Source organism: Maniola hyperantus, chromosome 15 (genome assembly GCF_902806685.2).
Source record: "Maniola hyperantus chromosome 15, iAphHyp1.2, whole genome shotgun sequence".
Taxonomy (NCBI): Eukaryota; Metazoa; Arthropoda; class Insecta; order Lepidoptera; family Nymphalidae; genus Maniola; species Maniola hyperantus.
In genome coordinates, this window is record NC_048550.1 from 11,261,570 (window position 1) to 11,280,111 (window position 18,542).

At 36.4% G+C, this 18,542-nt stretch overlaps 1 protein-coding gene and 1 long non-coding RNA gene across 2 annotated transcripts in view; both read left to right on the forward strand.

Annotated features, from left to right (window-relative positions):
* Window positions 1-680: 680 nt before the first annotated feature.
* Window positions 681-7,882, forward strand: LOC138403372 (uncharacterized). The gene is made up of 2 exons (XR_011237636.1): window positions 681-1,888; window positions 1,962-7,882. It is a non-coding gene; the product is annotated as an uncharacterized lncRNA (long non-coding RNA).
* Window positions 7,883-11,626: 3,744 nt separating this feature from the next.
* The window catches only part of LOC117989056 (uncharacterized), a 102,023-nt gene continuing 95,107 nt past the window's right edge, over window positions 11,627-18,542 (forward strand). Inside the window, exons 1-2 of the mRNA XM_069503610.1 lie at window positions 11,627-12,021; window positions 18,229-18,376. Of these exons, the coding sequence (XP_069359711.1) occupies window positions 11,704-12,021; window positions 18,229-18,376 (466 nt within the window). The 5' untranslated portion in view covers window positions 11,627-11,703. The remainder of the gene's footprint in view (window positions 12,022-18,228; window positions 18,377-18,542) is intronic.

Sequence of the window (18,542 nt, forward strand, 5' to 3'; positions counted from 1 at the left end):
CCAGAAAACGTATGCCGATGCCGTTGAATCAGTGCAAAGACGTTTCTTACGAAGACTTCTCTTTAAATTCAATAGAAAGCTTGTCAATTCCTCTTATGAAGACAAGTTAAAATATTTTAAACTCGATTCTCTATGCTTGCGCCGTATGCTACTTGATACAATCCTACTGCATAAAATCATCAACAATCAAACGGATACCACACTTTTGTCAAAAATAGGTCTAAATTGTAAAATCCCAAAACGAGCAACTCGCACTTACAACGTATTTCCAACTAAGCCCTGCCGCACTGTTTTTGCGACGCACTCTTTCCTCAATCGCATCTGTCATCAATTTAATACGCTTCATCAGAAAGATCGACAGCTAAATATTTTTAATTCTACGACAACCTGCTTTCGTCGTAACGTCATTATCTCCCTACGAAAGGGAGCTAATTAATCAGTTTGTAATGAGACGTAACCGATTTAACGTGCTAATTCCTTATTACATTTTGCTTTACTTTACTGCCTTTTAAAGTCATAACATCATTGTACCTAAATCTTATGTACTAGCCAGTTGTTAACGTTTATGCTATGTGTCCTTTAGTTATAAATCCTTTTGTATGTAAATACTTGTGTATGTGTAAATGTTGTTGGTTAGTCAAATAAAAAAAAAAAAAAAAAAAAAAAAAAAAAAAAATCAATCAGCCTGTTTGCGTCCACTGCTGGACATCCACACACGATCCTCCGCCTTCCTCATCCACCCACTTCCCGCTATCTTCTTAAGGTCGTCAGTCCAGCGGGTTGGAGGTCGTCCCACACTGCGCTTGCTGATACGCGATCTCCACTCCAGAACACGTCTGCCCCATCGGCCATCGGTTCTGCGGCAGACGTGGCCTGCCCACTGCCTGAAGTGGCAGAAATTGCGTGAAGCTGGCTAATTCGTGTGGATGGTTAGACGAAATTTCGTTTTAAAACAATATCTTTTTCTTGGTTATAAGGTTCATTTTACTTTGACGTCAAAGTGTTTCGACTTTCGACGCTCGAATTTTATCATTGTTTGCGAGATCACATACTAACCCTACTATGCACATGAGCGCTAATAATTCTTCGCAACGAATTTATCTTCTAATTATTTCTTCTCTGTATGTAAATTCTATTTTATTTAGGTGTGCCATTTTATTTTAATACATTTTGAATAGTAGGTACTCGTATATTTCATTTTTTCGACATAACTTTTTGATAGGTAAAATTATTCTTAAAACTTATTTGTAAGATTAAAAAAATAATTCTAGTTATATTAAACTGACAAGTTCGTGATCAAAAAATTTCGTACATCAAAATTTGACGGTTTTACCACAAAAAATAATAAAGTATAACCGGTGACTAAATTGACGTATTAACATTTTTGCTTGGAAAATCTCAGTTCATAAATAGCTCAGCACGATTGCGGTAGAATGACAGCTACAATGTCACGATCGCAATCACCTGATTGGTTGACGCTCGCTTACTATTGGCCACAATGCATTCTTGCAACAAGAAGCGCACAAATTCAGCAATTACAACTATTGAGATTGTAATACTGATTGCAGTGCGACAAGGCTCTCTTGGCACTTGAATGACATTGACAGGGGGGCGCTGTTGGAGAACAAAGGCTTAGGAATATTCAAACAAGAACAATGGGGACACTTGACAGTAACGTTAGTTCCGATTTTCGCCACGCGCCAAGATAGCCTTGTCGCACTGTAAACATGCGTTTATGGTTTGTTTAAATTTTTTGTGGTAAGACAGTGAATATTGAAGGGCCAAATACCTTCTCTTACTGCCGCACTCAGAGTCGCTTAGTCGTTACTTAAGTTTAGTTAAAACGTTTTAACTCAATCTTAAGTTTAAGCATAAGTCAGAAAAGCAGGTTAAATTTAACTAATTTTATAAGTTATACGTTTTAACTCAATCTTAAGTTTAAGCATAAGTCAGAAAAGCAGGTTAAATTTAACTAATTTTATAAGTTATTAAAATGTTCCCTCATATAAAGCTTGCACGTGGATATAGATCGCAACGCGTAGAGGCTTATTGAGAGATTTAATCTTTATAATAACCTAACTGCAATATTAACTTGATTATGGCACAATTGCTATTGTAACCATTTAATCAAAATTTCGACCTAAACACAAAAGTATTTAATAGTCGTTGAGTCTCGAGTCGGAACGAGACTGGCTTAAAAATCTTCAAACACTGGTATTTATACAAATCGATTCAAGATGGCTCCCCGCCACAGATCGCGTGACATCGGATGAGTCAAATATTGTCCAATTCATTAAACTAACTTCAATAAGCTAACATAAGTAACGATTAGCGACCCTGAGTGCGGCTGTAAGTACTTAAGAGCGTCTAAATTATTAAGTGCCTATTATTGACATTAAACTAGTATATGGGCAAAACGCTAACACTCGTATCTATTCTAAAGGTCGATGTACAATATTTCTTGCCGGCCACTGTAAATACCAATAAAGAAACGAATCGAAACGAACTGGCACTAATCGTTCCGTCTCACACATATACACAGAATGTTATAGTGTGTAAGAGAGAGGGAATGATTAACGTCGCCATTTTTGGTTCGTTTCTTAATAAAGAGACCAATAGCCAATAGGCCCGAGTTATACACACACGTGTTCTTCCAATGTTATCGGGACCCCATATGAGACAAGTTTTATTATAGGTAGCTTCATCTTAACCGAAGATAATAACTTAGTAGGGTTTATACTATCAACATAAAGTGACTGGGCTAGAATATCCCAAATTTTTCAACAACACAAATCTAGATAATTACAAATGTTTACAATATATACGTAAGATTACAACAAGAAACTTTGATTCGACTGAGACATAATATAATAATCGTATCTTCAACATTTTATCAACGCGGATAGTGAAATCGTAAGGTCCTAATGCACTTACGTTGCGATGCGGCACATTAAATATAGTTTATATGGATTATAAAGGCACTTGAGCGACGCGGCGCGGCAATTATAGTTTACTAGCTGATGTCCGCGTAGAATTATGGGTTTTGAAAGTCCCGTGGGAACTCTTTGATTTTCCGGGATAAAAAGTAGCCTATGTCACTCTCCAGGTCTTTATCTATACCCATACAAAAAATTACGTCAACTCGTTACACCGTTGTGACGTGATTGGAGGACAAACCAATAAACCAGCAAACCAACTAGGTACTGATATGAGTTTGTATGGAACAAGGCGCTGCCACGTCGCGCAGAGCAACATAAGCAAAGATAATAATTTATTACAAAGTAATTATATCTAACGTAAGTGCGTTTGAACCTTTATGGTAAAAAATGTAGACTGATTAATAAAAACTAGTCTATGACACGTAGTTATTCACCAATCGAGTGTACGCACGTTGCAGTGCGTACGTATATTTTTAGACTACGCTGTACTTGAATATACAATTACATAAACATACAGACATACTGTGGGTGAGATCTATAGAGCGCACTCTGACTTAGCTTAGACTTAAGACAGAGTTAAAACAAGACAGAGTTAGATCTCTTACATAAATCTGTCTCGTTTTAACTCAATCTTAAGTCTGAGCAAAGTCAAAGTGCGCTCTATAGATCTCAGCCTGTGTATAGTTAGCACATATCCCTGCCACTATGAAAATTCATCCATCCATAATAAATCATTTTGGTTTGATTTAGATGTAATAACTTCAGAAATATAAAGAAACCGGCCAAGTGCTAGTCTGCCTCGCGCAACGAGGGTTTCGTACTACAGTCGTATTTTTTCGACATTTTGCACGATAATTCAAAAACTGATGCATAAAAATAAATAAAAATCTGTTTTAGAATGCACAGGTAAAGCCCTTTCATATGATACCCCACTTGATATAGTTATCTTACCTAATTATTAGTTTATGACCACAATTTAAATTTTTTTGTGTGATGAAATCACAAATTCACGGTTTTCAGATTTTTCCCGTAATGTCAGCTATAAGACCTAACTACCTGCCAAATTTCATGATTCTAGGTCAACGGGAAGTACCCTGTAGATTTCTTGACAGACCGACAGACAGACAACAAAGTGATCCTATAAGGGTTTCGTTTTTCCTTTCGAGGTACGGAACCCTAAGAAATGTAATGGTTGTCAACTGCCATACTGAATTTTTGTTTGGAAAATTCTGGATCACTATCCAAACACTTTTTTAATATTTAAAAATTCTTATTTTTGTAAATTTTAACACTGCTTAGTGGTGGAATAATTTTTATTTTTATTACCCACCCTGTATCATAATAAATCCTACTTAAAGTGTAATATAATTAGTATTATAGATATTAAGTAGTTGAATTTAGACATATCGTGGTTTTGCAATTAGGCCCGTATTAATAATGTTAGGTTCCGCAATTTTCTAATACTATATGCATTTTAACTTTATGTGTATTATATTCTCCATAATTCAACGAACACACTTGCAACACCCAGTCAAATTGAAAAATCCTATCAAGTAGTATCAGATAAACCACCAACACAAAATGTGTGTGTTTTCGTGTGGTGATAGTGTGTTTCTGGTCATATTTTGTTAGTACTTGACCTAAAACGCCTTACGTGAAATGGGGTAGGGTGTCTTTCTGCCATAAAACATAATAGTTTCATATTTTTTTACTATATTTCATACATTAAACTTTTACTAACAATAGTTATTAAATACTCGGTCGCACATAACGTTGCATATTATACAGATTTTTTTACTAATCTTTGGTCAAGTTTCATGACGGGTGGTTAAAGTTACGAAACGGTTACCGTTAACCTTTGAACGTCAGTAAAAACAAAATGCACAAGTAAGAGTTTGTTAACTTCCAAATCAGTATTTATACGATCATAGGTGTTTTGTTTCAAAGGGAACAAACACCTATGAAACTATGAATACTGATTTGTGCAACCCATTTTGGTTTTATTTGACGGTCGAAGTTTAACACTAACGTAACATTAACTGCTTGTCATGCAACTGAACCTTTTTAAATATTGTTAAGTCTCTAGTAAAGTTAATTTATTATAAAAAGTGCATTAGAATGATTTATTACCGATAATCGGAATATTTTTATTTGTAAATCCAAATGTTTTATGAACAAAATATTGTCAATAGTAATAGCAGTTTTGTAATTTATAAAAACACCCTAATTATTACTATTATATATTATACCTACTTATTTATAAAATTACAGGTAATTGTTTCTTTCTATGACCTGATAAAATCTGTAGTTAAGAGTATTTTCAATATTATATTTTCAAGAATACAAATTATCTCAGTTAAATTATTTCAATGTATATTTTTGTTATTAATTTATTCTCTACATTTACATTATTTTTTGTATTCTTATAAAATCGCTTTATTAATAGTGTGCAAGTTAAATAATATTTTTGTAATAATAAATGTATGTTGTGTAAAAGTGTTAGGAAGTGAGTTGTGTAATTTCAAACATTAGAAATTATTAATTTAAATAATAAATTAATTAATAAGTTGCAATGGATGTCATTCAGTCATAACTAGTTTTTATTGTAATTTCGAAAATTGGCCGTAAAGTATTATGTAATCGTGAATTTTGGATTTAATTTATTATTATTTAATTAATTTTTCAAACGAAAACTCACTCATATTGAAACTAAATCAAGAAATATTTTTAAGTTGTGAATTCATTAAAAAAATCTTATAAAAATCATTCATTCATAGTAATTATAACAGCCTATTTCTCTTGCCAGTACTAATATGTCATAGGTATAAAATAATAATCTTTGTAATTCATACCCAATTTGTTGCGAAACATTCATTAATTCTTGCCAAGAGTATTATTATTTTATACGTGTGTATCGTTAATTTCACAGACTTAAGAGCCTGTTTCACAATCTCCAGATGAACTTTATCATTCACAAATAAATTTAACGTTATGGCAGTTTTTGTATTGGGAATCTATCAAAATGTCTTTATCCATTAGATAATTAGGTTTATCCGGCGACTGTGAAACAGGCCCTTATAATAATTCAATCCGTTTTTTGCTATTCTATGAATAATTTATTTTGTTTACAAAAACGGGCCTGACTACAGGCATGACGCATAACTGATTAGATTCCTGCGGTAGTGTAGGGGTGCGGGCGAGGTGTGATGACGTGACGCGAGAATTCTGTGATTGGTCAACTTGTGACAACTGCCACCCTCCCGCACCGCTCCGCTACCGCCTACTCAGTTATACGCTATACCTATAATACAGTTTCACTTAATAAGGCACCTAATGCAACAAGCTTACAAGACGCGCGTTAAAAACGCTGCGCTTTGCACGCAGAAAAAGACGGCCGCACGGAAATGGTATTTTGTCTTACGCAAAACTTTTACTTAAATTGGTAAGACAAATAAAGCGAACAAGAAAAACTAGAAAATAACAGATTTTAGTACCTTTTTTTATTTTAATTTAAATACCTACAGCAAATTTAGTTTTATGAAATCATTCTCTATCATTAGGTACATAATTATCATAGGAAAAAGTATGCGCTTATTAAGTTTTCGTGGGGTGAGATATAATAAATATATACTTAATTAGTGCGTTTGCTTTTAATACAAACCGCAGCTCTGCTGAAAACATTCAAAATTACACTGTTTTAGCATACTTGGCATCTTTATGTGGTCGACATACAATCTACATGTACGAAACGTTTCTGATATGAACGGCTTAGGTGTGGAATGCCCTTCCGGTCTCCGTGTCTCCTGCAGGCTGCAACGTATAACCTAAATGCCTTCAAATTGTTTTGTACGTACTCTTGTGAGTAAATATGGCATCTTCTTAGCAAGTATTTTCCGACAGATCTCTTATTGATTTGTAATAAACATGATTCTGGTCAAACACAAGCCTATCTTGCAATAAAAAAATTGGTTCTACTTTGAAAGCTCATAACGCTAATTCGTACCAGCCCATTTTCACTCGTAAATAATGTCTAAAACGCAGCGTTCTAGCCGCGCGTCTTGAACGCTTGTTGTAAATGCCTCATAATAATAATATAATTAATTAATACATGCGATTGACTGACGTAGTACGTAAGCGTTTTGATGTTTTGGAATGTTTGTTTTGTAGTAATCGTTTATGATATTTACGCCAAAAAAACATATTTTATTTTTTATCGAGTGCGCAAACTTTAACTATGAGAGAGAGTATGGTAAGTTGAATCTGCTTAATGACTGGTTGTGACTTAAGGCCAACGCACACACGATGGTTTTAGCATCGGCGATCAGCGATTGTGCGACTGCATCGCGTTTTGGTGACTCGTTGCTTGTAAAGCCATGTATAGGTACGTTAGGGGTCAATTTCGCGACACTCGTTGTCTTCACTTCTTGTTTCATGGCCTTTTTCACAAATATGCAGTCGCCAGACATTTGCGAAGTCGGGATATCTGACACGTTATGAACGATTTGTCCCGTAATGAACGATTTGTCCCGTAATGAATACACGGCTTAAGCATGGTATACCCGGAGCTCTAAATATCGCTGTATCTGGCATTGTATTGATCGTGTTTTTACCTACACTTCAAGGAATTATCTAGATATTTTTTTTTAAATACAACACTAGTTTATTTCAAATAACTTAGGCTAACAGTAACGCAAAGAGATTGGAGCCTTCTTTTGTGAGTACTCCTGTGTCAGAAGACTCCGCTCTTGAGTAACAATATGAGAGTGATATTGTTATGGACGCTAAAAGTATTGTGTGTGCTTTAGCCCTTAGACTTCATTCATATCAAATAAATATGAATTTTTTGGCGTGAATCCTAAAAGTGAAGTGTTGAATTTTCTACCTAGTGATATCTATACAGTGCTGTGCATATTTTTCTGTGACGAAATAAAATTTTAACATAACCTTTTAGTTTTATTTTAATAAATCCTAATCTAAATATATAAAAGGAAAAGGTGACTGACTGATATATCAACGCACAGCTCAAACTACTGGACGGATCGGGCTGAAATTTGGCTTGCAGATAACTATAATGACGTCGGCATCCGTTAAGAAAGGATTTTTGAAAATTCAACCCCTAAGTCGGTAAAATAAGTGTAGTTCGTTTTTTACTGTTTGTTACTCCTTCACACCACAATGATTGACAGGGATATAAATGTTCCACTAGATGCGACGCTTCGTAGTAACATGTTGCAACGAAGATCCAAGTTCGCGTCAGTTCAAGATCCAAATTCCTGTCAGTTGTTATCCGCTTTACACGCAGCCCTTTTTTAAAAATTAAACTTGCGCGAAAACTATATTTTTTATCGTATTTGAGTATGATGTAGGTAGCTTTAAAACCTATCATCAGCCTCATCATGATTAATCTATCGGCGGCTCTCTTTATCAGAGTGAGAAGGTTTTGGCCATAGCCTACCACGCTAACCAAGTGCGGATTGGCAACTTCACACACCTTTGAGAACATTATGGAGAACTCTCAGGCATGCAGGTTTAAAAGTTGTTAAAACCTATACCTACTCTGTTCCAACTTCGGTGTTCATAGAAACGAATTACGATTGACGGGAATTCGGACTGCGATGTTGGTTGGAACATTTACTATGTAACGCTGCATCTAGAAAATATACCTATATATGTATATCGCTGTAAAAGATAACTAAGTTTCTTTAGGAGATAAATAAATATTAACAAGCTATTGAAAACGCCCGCAAGGCTTACTCAAAAAAGAACCCGTCAAAAGGGACTAAATTAAATTACAGTGACCTGCTGATTTCCTGAAAGAAATCTCTGTTTAGAGATAAGCATTTCCGATGTAACTTAATTTATTATTACTTTGTAACTACAATTTTTGGTACATGAATAATAAAAATAAATAAATAAATAAATATCTCTAATAATATAAAGAGCTAAACTCGATTGTTAACAAAAGTCAAAGAGATATCTACCCATAAATAATTAGAAAAGGTAAGTAATAATACAGGGAACTATAGATGATGCCTTTTGCCCACGATTTCGTTCGCATAGATTTAGGTTTTTTTTAAACCTGAAGGAAATCTTTGATTTTCCGGGAAAAAAGTAGTTGTGGAGACCTCTCAAGCATGCAGATTGCAGGTTGCCTCACGATATTTTCCTTTACCATTAAAGCAAGTGATATTTAATTGCTTAAAACGCACGTAACTCCGACCTCCTGAATAGCAGGCAGACGTCTTAGCTGGGCTATTACGGCTAATAATGTACCTACGTATATTCAATAGAGCAAATAGTAATTCCCCAGGATTGTTTAGCAACAAGCGGCCGCCCAGACTTCAGTGCCCGCGTAGCCGCCCGCCCAACACGCCGCGCCCTCGGCGCCTTCGTAGGGCGCGCGTTCGATCGCGGAAGAATGAGCCGCGTCTATACACGTGTTATTATTTCCACTAATAAATAAATCATTTCTAGTGGTGTAACAGTTTTTTCCTCTTTTTTTGCTGATGTTCAATATTTAACTCTATATTATGTACCTATTTCTTATTTGTACGTTGAAATTGATTTTTGATTCAATATTATGATAATAATTATTAGTTCTTGATTTGTTAGTGAACTAGGTAAGTGTGGGCTTACGTAAAATATAAATATGGGAGTTCTAGCACATATCTACTCATGTGGTCCTAGTCTAAATACATATAAGGAAAAGGTGACTGACTGACTGACTGATCTTTCAACGCACAGGTCAAACTACTGGATGGATCGGGCTGAAATTTGGCATGCAGATAGTTATTATGACGTAGGCATAGTTTTTGAAAATTCAAGCCCTAAGGGGATGAAATAGGGGTTTGAAATTTGTGTAGTCCACGCCAATGAAGTCGCGAGCATAAGCTAGTTATTTATATTCTGCAATTTTCATGATATTATTATCATGTTAATTTGACAAAAATCGGTTATTTCCTGTACATTTTACTCATTTTGCGTGCCGACCCTCTTAATAGAAAGCCGAAGTCTAACCACTAAGCTATCATCGCTTATAAATACTGCCTACTTGCTTACTAAAGTGAGATCAAAAGTGAGATAAACTCAGGATTTGATTCTCATGTAGGTAGAGATCCTAGACGGGAGACCACAAAACTCAAACAGTCTACAAGTCGTACGATCAAAAGTCACATTATTCCGCAGGTAGGGAATGTCATTAACAGATTAATATCAATTTATTATAAGTTCATTCGTGCCGAAGCAAGATACCTAGCTATTTGATGTCCTGTTATAAATTAAATTGTAAACGTTGTTTGTAAGGGATCGTGGCAATCAGATGTTCAAGTCAATTTTATTTTGTCGCTTGACAAGTTTAATAAAGTATAACAGTATGATGCCATCTAAACTTGGAAGCTGGATTGGCAGCTTCATTATTAAAAATATAACCCTAATCGTTTGGTGGCATTTTTTTTGGTGATAGGGTGGTACAGGTAGGTTTCCAAAAAATCCCGTGATTTTCTGGCATAAAAAGTACCACATGCCACTCTCTAAGTCTTTATCTATTTAGTACAAAAAACACGTCAATCCGTTGTCCCGTTCAGGCATGATTGAAGGACAAACCAACGTACAAAGTCACTTTCACGTTTATGATATTAAGTAGGTAGGTACGTTATACGTAGTAGGAATAGTGTCGTAAAAAACTCAATAATCTGATTCTCAAACGAGAACTTAATAATACCAAATTCATTACACTAATTAACTCGGTTCTCCATTACGTGTAAATAGAATGTCTTGACATTCTACTTGATAGATTGACAGACAGTAGACAAACTTCCGTAGTCAATATTCCGGCACCATTCCCTTTGTAAATATAATCATTTTGAAAGACCCATGGACAAACCCATGGATCTAAGAAACCATATCGAATTACTCGTATTACTTGGGTATCATTTTTTGATATTTGTGCAGTATTGCTGCTTCATCAAAATTATTTTTGCCTTAAAAGGCTTTGTTATTATGATCAACCCTTCACAACCCATCACTACACGGATCTCAGATTGAGAAGAGTGTAGGCCATAGTCTGCCACGCTGGCACGTATTGGCAGACTTTACACATTTGAGAACATTATTGAGAACTCTCAAGCATGCAGGTTTCCTCACGATGTTTTTCTTATTTAATTGCTTAAAAACGCACATAACTCCGAAAAATAAAAGATGTGTCATGCGTACCCGGGATCGAACCCCGACGACGTCTCGAATAGGAGGTTTAGGTCTTAACCACTAGGCTATCATGGCTCTATCACTCATGGCTCTCATGGCTCACTCAGTATACAGGGTGTAACCAGAACGCTAGCAAAACTTACCGTTATTGTTATACTACCTAAAGAATCCAATAAACCATTTGCCTCATTTTGTAGTTTTAGTGATTTAGTATTTTCAACCCCGAAATGTATAGCGTGCAAAACTCGGGTCAATGCCCCGCGTACGCAACGTTTGTTGACCTCTAGGCTCTAGCGTCAGTCAGATGCATATCGTGAACTTTTACAAAATGTAGGATTCTTTTTAGATTTTTTTAACGTTGTTTTGGTGTTGTCATATCAGTATTCATCTGTAGTACCTGTCTTAGTTTTTGCTAGCGTTCAGGTAACATCCTGTATAGGTAGGTAACAAATCTTTTATTCAGTGTGAATGTGATCAAACTTGAGGATTCCTAAAAAATGACAATTGAATCCAGTGGCACTAGCAAAAATGTGACTGTGAAACAAACTGTTCGTAGTGTTGCATGATGGACATAACACAATGGAACTCAGCTCTATGGTGTGTCGTGATGTTAATATGTCCTGGGAACGCCAAATCGGAAAACTCCTTTACCGGGGTCAGCACGTTGATCCGGGAATACATCGGGAGAACTACGACGGAGAAACTGAGAACGGTTCTGACTGGGGATGACGTATTGACCCTCTATCCTGGAAGCAATAAGCCGAGTAGAATAAGTAACCTACAGAACAAGCCAGGCTCATCCAAATATATGATGGAAGATATCTTGCAATCCACGGTTCAATATAGAACCGGTTCCAGCGCAAAGCTAATAAATATTTCGGTGAGTATATTTCTTTTCCATCATTCTCATCATGATGGCTATAGTCGGCTCACTACAGAGCACGGGTCTCCTCTCAGTACGAGAAGAGTTTGGCCATAGTCCACCACGCTGGCCAAGTGTGGAATGGCAGACTTCATGCACCTTTGAGAACTCTCAGGCATGTAATTATTCCTTCACCGTTAAAGCGAGTGATATTCAAATTTCTTAAAACGCAAGTTAGAGGTAACAGGAGGATACACCTGCAAACATCCAAACAAACGTTCCTACTAGTGTTGGGGACAATACGCAGAGAAACTTTCAGCTTTTATAAAATAAGGAAGGTCTGGCACGCGCTGGCTCTTAGGCCACAATAGAAATAGATACACATTCTTTCAAAATTTCAACTCTCTATCTATTACGATTCGCAAGATACAGACAAACGAATGGACGGATGGACAGCGGAGGCTTAGATCCCGTTAGCACCCTTCGGATACGGAACCCTAAAAAGCTTATCTTTGTATCGGAGGCAATTTAATTGAAAAATAATACGTAATGTTTTTGAATAAACAATGTGCATGCGCATAACGATATAAAAATCCATACTTATCTTTACTTATCTAATTCCTATCATATCTTTAGTCTGTATCTTGTCTTTACCTGAAAGTCCATCGTCTCTATAGTATAAGAGCCCACGGATAATTTTGAAGAGTGCTTTGGCAAAGACGGAATTTTTTGTGCCTTACCTGTGAATGGAAAGGGTTAAAAGGGACCCTTATAGGATCACTTCGTTGTCTGTCTAGAAACCTAAAGGGTACTTGATGATGCCCGCGACTTCATCCGTGTGGATATAGGTTTCTTAAAAATCCTGCGGGAACTCTTTAATTTTCCGGGATAAAAAGTCCGTCCGGATGCAAGCTTTCTATGTACCAAAATTCATCAAAATCGGTAAAGCCGATAGAACAGACCATGAAAAGGTAACTGGTAGACAGACAAACAGACACTCTTTCGCATTTATAATATTAGTATGGATATGGAAGTATGGATTATCATTGTTTTGACCGTAAAAGATTGTGCGAATGGTTGAATAGATGTGGTGGCTTCTTTATCTAGTTTTAAATGAAAATCGCGAAAACCATATCGTTTTTCGTAGCCGACGCATTTCCACATTCAATCAACGCGTGAATTGTTTCCTTTCTCAATTTTTTTTAAAGTAAATGGTTTATTATTAGGGAAAGCTATTATGATAATTGTGATTCATTAGATAACTATTTCGAATCACAATATTACTGATATCGATGATATAACAATTATCAGTTGTGAAAATTACTTCAAAATGTTGTGAACAATGCAAGACAATGTGTGTGTAAAATGTGTGTGCATCATATCCGTGTTTTTGTGTTAATTTTGAGTTTAGGGTGCAGTTTAGTGTGTTACGGTCTTCAAATTGAGGATGATATTGAATTTGAAGATGCGACTTTGGTTGTACAACACGATTTTTGGCCCGACGTAAGTGTTCAGAACAACAACTATTATTTTCAAACAATCACTGAAATAAATACATAGAATCGCTAGATAATCTAAAAAGCTAGCTAAGATAAATAGTTCAAATAAACCATCAACTTATTAATAAAGAAACCGCTCTAAATATATTTTTAGCTTCAATTTCTATAGATGATTAGGGATCATGTAAGTAGGTATTTAGAGATCAACCCATTGTAATTGGCCTATTTACAATACAAAACTAATAAAATATTAAGCACCGACTACTATATGTAAAACACTCGCCTGTATCTTTATGTACTTAGGTATAGTACAAAATCTATACTACATTATGCCACTTAGTTTTATGTGGTTTTGAAATGATTTCAGAGGATGTTATTCCCATCCATAAATCATCGCTAAAAGTCGTGTACTATTTTCGATTCTGGAGCTAATTCACAAACAAAATCTCGCAGCATCTGCTTTACCTATATAACTATGGCACTTTAGATATCTACTCATGTGCCAGTGGGTAGATATTAAGCTAGTTTTTTCTCGGGACTTTGTCCGCGTGGATTTAGGTTTTTTGTAGATTTTCATTATCTACCACTTGGTACAGAAATCTTAGCTTGCATCGTGGTGACAGACATTTTTATCTCGAAAAATCAAAGGGATTCTTAAAAATCTATAAATCCATGCGGACGCAGTCGCGGCCATAATATTATAGTCACTACCTACCCATTCTATCTATGTAAAGCTGTGATAGCCTAGTGGTTAGGACGTCCGCCTTCTAATAGGAGGTCGAGGGTTTGATCCCGGGCACGCACCTCTAATTTTTCGGAGTTATGTGCGTTTTAATTGATTAAATATCACTTGCTTTAACGGTGAAGGAAAACATCGTGAGGAAACCTGCATGCCTGAGAGTTCTGCATAATGTTCTCAAAGGTGTGTGAAGTCTACCAATCCGCACATGACCAGCGTGGTATGGCCAAAATCCTTCTCACTCTGAGAGGAGACCCGTGCTCTGTAGTGAGCCGGTGATGGGTAGATGGGATCATGATGATGATGACCCATTCTATCATCATCGCACTACCCATATTATAAATGCGAAAGTGTGTTTGTTTTGTAGTTTGTTGGTTTGTCTAAAATATGACATTCGTTACATCACTTGTAGGTACCTACCACTCACGATTGTTTTTTAAAGAACAGATAGGACTGTAACAAAAATATAACAGTGATATCGTGGCTAGATTAGAGTTAGTTAATTTGATAAGATACCTACTTTTGATTCTTAGAACGTTTTATAACCAACGCCTCCCTCATAAAGACCTAAAGATAAGATAAATATCTATACAGAAAACATTTTTGATACTAGACTGCCAGAGTTTGACCTAAAAAGTTTAAAAATTGCTAGTCATTGTCTAAATGATAAGGAAAACCAAATATAGTAATCCATACTTCCATATTAATATTAAAAATGCGAAAGTGTGTCTGTCTTTCTGTCTGCCTTTCTGTCTGCCTATCATACTTAACAAAATTATTATAATCGTTTAACCGATTTTGATGAATTTTGGTACTGAGACGGCATTCCGAAGACGGACATAGGCTATTTTTTATCCCGGAAAATTAAAAAGTTTCCGCGGGATTTTAAGAAGAAGATTTTAAATTTCTGGTCTGGTCTGGTGGGAGGCTTCGGCCGTGGCTAGTTACCACTCTACTGGCAAAGCCGTGCCGCCAAGCGATTTAGCGTTCCGGTACGATGCCGTGTAGAAACCAAAGGGGCATGGGTTTAATAAAAACTGTCATACCCCTTCCAGGTTAGCCCGCTACCATCTTAGACTGCATCATCGCTTACCACCAGGTGAGATTGCAGTCAAGGGCTAGCTTATATATGAATTTAAAAAAAAAAAAACCTGTAGCCACGCTGATGAAGTCGCGGTCATCATCCATTAAAAATGCCAAAGCGTGTCTGTCTGCCTGTTTGTTACCTATTCATGACCTATCAGCCTAACCAATTTTGACGAACTTTGGTACCGATAAAGCGTGCATTCTAGAGATAAGCATAGGCTACTTTTATCCCGGAAAATCAAAGAGTTTCCCCAGGATCAATGAAAAACCTAACGCCACGCGGATGAAATCACGGGTGTTATCTACAGTGATTCTATTTAAAACTAAGCTAAAATAGTATAATTTATGTTTCTTCATTAAAATAGTAGATAGGTATTTAGGTCTATTGATACTGATATTTAAATTCTAAGACAAAACGCGCGCGTTTTCCCGCTCACGCAGTTTCACTTGATGTGTCCCTGGCCTAACTTATTACCTTTTTCACACTTTTTCTTTCATGTAAATTATATAAAAGCTACCCTCGTTATTTTATAGCGTATTAGTCCTGCAAATTGCTAATGCGCGTGGCCGCCATTTTAGTGACGTCAGCACTTAAAGTTCTCAAGAAGAAAAGAAAGTGAAGTTTCGAGCTGATGGTATATTTTTATTTCGGCTGACGTCAAACTGACGTCATTTCGATGTTAATTAGACATGGTTCCAGCGCAATAGCAATTTGTGGGACTTATAAAAAACATAATAAAGGTAGATAAAAAAACATAATAAGGCGTAATACAATACCATTTTGAGATTGAATATCCTTAGCGATAATCATCTTTCTTAGAACAAAAACTGCTTAAGAAAATGTTTTTCATTTACCTACGAATTTTAATCGATAAAAATGACCTATTTATATTTCCAGACATTTTCCTTAGTGACATACAGGTAGGTAACAATATCGTTGTATATATCTCACTAAGAATTATTGTTAATATAATGCCAACTGCCAAGAACCGTGAGTATGCACTGACGAAACATTTAATTAAAAACATGTTTTTGACGACCTCCCTGGCTGGATCGTATTAGTGGGAGGTCCCGGGCTCGATTCCCAACAGAAGAAATTTGGAATTTCAAAATTTCTAAATTTTCTCTGGTCTGGTCTGGTGGGAGACTTCGGCCGTGGATAGGCTACCGGCAAAGCTTTGCCGCCAAGCAATTTAGCTTTCCGGTACGATGCCGTGTAGAAACCAAAGGGTTATGGGTTTTATTAAAACTGCCATACCCATTCCAGGTTAGGTTAAAATTTTGCCTTGTTTATTTTTGCTTGAAAAAGTTTTTGAATGAATCTCAATATTAAATAGCTTTAACTAACTACCTTCGGGGCGAAACAAACCTATGCTGTATTTAAGGTCAAACTAAACAGAACATTCTTTAAACATAAATATTCCCTGTTATTTTAGGGTCTCACGGTAGAACAAGACTATCTCCCACATAATCCTCTGGCAGTAACCCCTTTATGAGCCCTTTGCATACCTATTATTTTGTACACTCGACCTGAATTTTTCAAACGCGAGTTGATAGATCAGTCAGTCAGTCAGTCACCTTTTCCTTTTATATAAGAAAAAGGTGACTGACTGACTGACTGACTGACTGATCTATCAAAGCATAGCTCAAACTACTGGACAGATCGGGCTGAAATTTGGCATGCAGATAGCTATTATGACGTAGCCATCCGCTAAGTAAGGATTTTTGAAACTTCAACCCCTAAGGGGGTGAAATAGGAGTTTGAAATTTGTGTAGCGGACGAAGTCGCGAGCATAAGCTAGTTCTAATAATATAATAACTTACTTCGGTAAAATGGTCAATGTGTTGTCTATTTTGTCTAAAAACTATATATAAAATTGAGTAAAACCTTGTGGGATAGACAAAGATTCCGACCTCAATATCGGAGGAAACACGGTTAAATAAAAAAAAAACCCCCGGCCGGCCGAATAGAAGACCAACGTCGCTTTTGTAGAATATTAATAATTAGTAAAATATGTAGACATAGACCTTCAAAAGTCACATCGTATTTACTTGACCTATCAGCATAATGGTAACGAGGACTTTTAATTAAATTTTCATTTAATTAAAAGTAATCCAGATTCAATTATCTGTCTGTAACAGGCTTAAAGCAACTCGAACCTTAAAATCAGCCGGGCTTTGTGTAATTATATGGCGGAGTGGAGTGCAGTGGCTACCAATATGGCGGATCAACCCATCAAAAGATTAATCCAACGGCCGGCCGGTCCATTTAACCAATTTTAAAGGTACAGAGATTTAGGCGATTTTTTGTTCCGGAAAATTTTAGTTTCCAAACAAGTCTGAATCCACGCCGATATAGTCGCGGGCATTACTAGATAAATTAAACGTCATCAGAAAGTCCGCCCCTGGTTGCCCCTGGGCCAAAGGTGCCCATTAAGCTGGCACTATTGCCACGCTGAATGGCGATGGACAACCTTTGGAGCGCGGATCGCAACCTCTTTCCCTTAATAATTATAAATTAAATTATTTTTTAATTTTTAGTGTTTGTGGCTAGGTATTGAAGTCGGTTTTTATTTTTTTGTAAAAAAAAATTATTTTAACTTTGTCATTGATAGGCTAACCTACCATAGGTTAGGGTTATTATTAACTAGCTGATGCCCGCGACTTCGTTCGTGTGGAATTAGGTTTTTTAAAAACCCCGTGGGAACTGTTTGATTATTATCCGGGATAAAAAGTAGCCTATGTCACTCTCCAGGTCTTTATCTATACCCGTGCAAAAAAGTCAATCCGTTGCACCGTTGCGACGTGTTTGAAGGACAAACCAGTAAACCAACAAACCAATAAACCAACAAACAAACACATTTATAATAGGGGTACTGATTGAAACCTCAATTGTTCTAGGGAGAACCGCCTGATCAACCAACAGATCAACCGACAGTCAACACAGTGCAGTTAGCCGAACAGCCCACAGGTGTCAAAGCGACACCTTTACCCCTTATTGGTGCCGACCATGAACTTTCCTTCAATGTCTCTTGGGACCCACCTTCAGGTAAGTAAGAGTGACATAATATTACTACTTACTTACAAACGCGGCCGAAAGTAATGTACCTACATACATCGGACTTTAGAATGATATTTATTTGGGCTGTGTAGAGCGTTGTCTCTGTCACTCATACCTATATGACGTTTTGTTGGTCTCAACGACAGAAACAGTG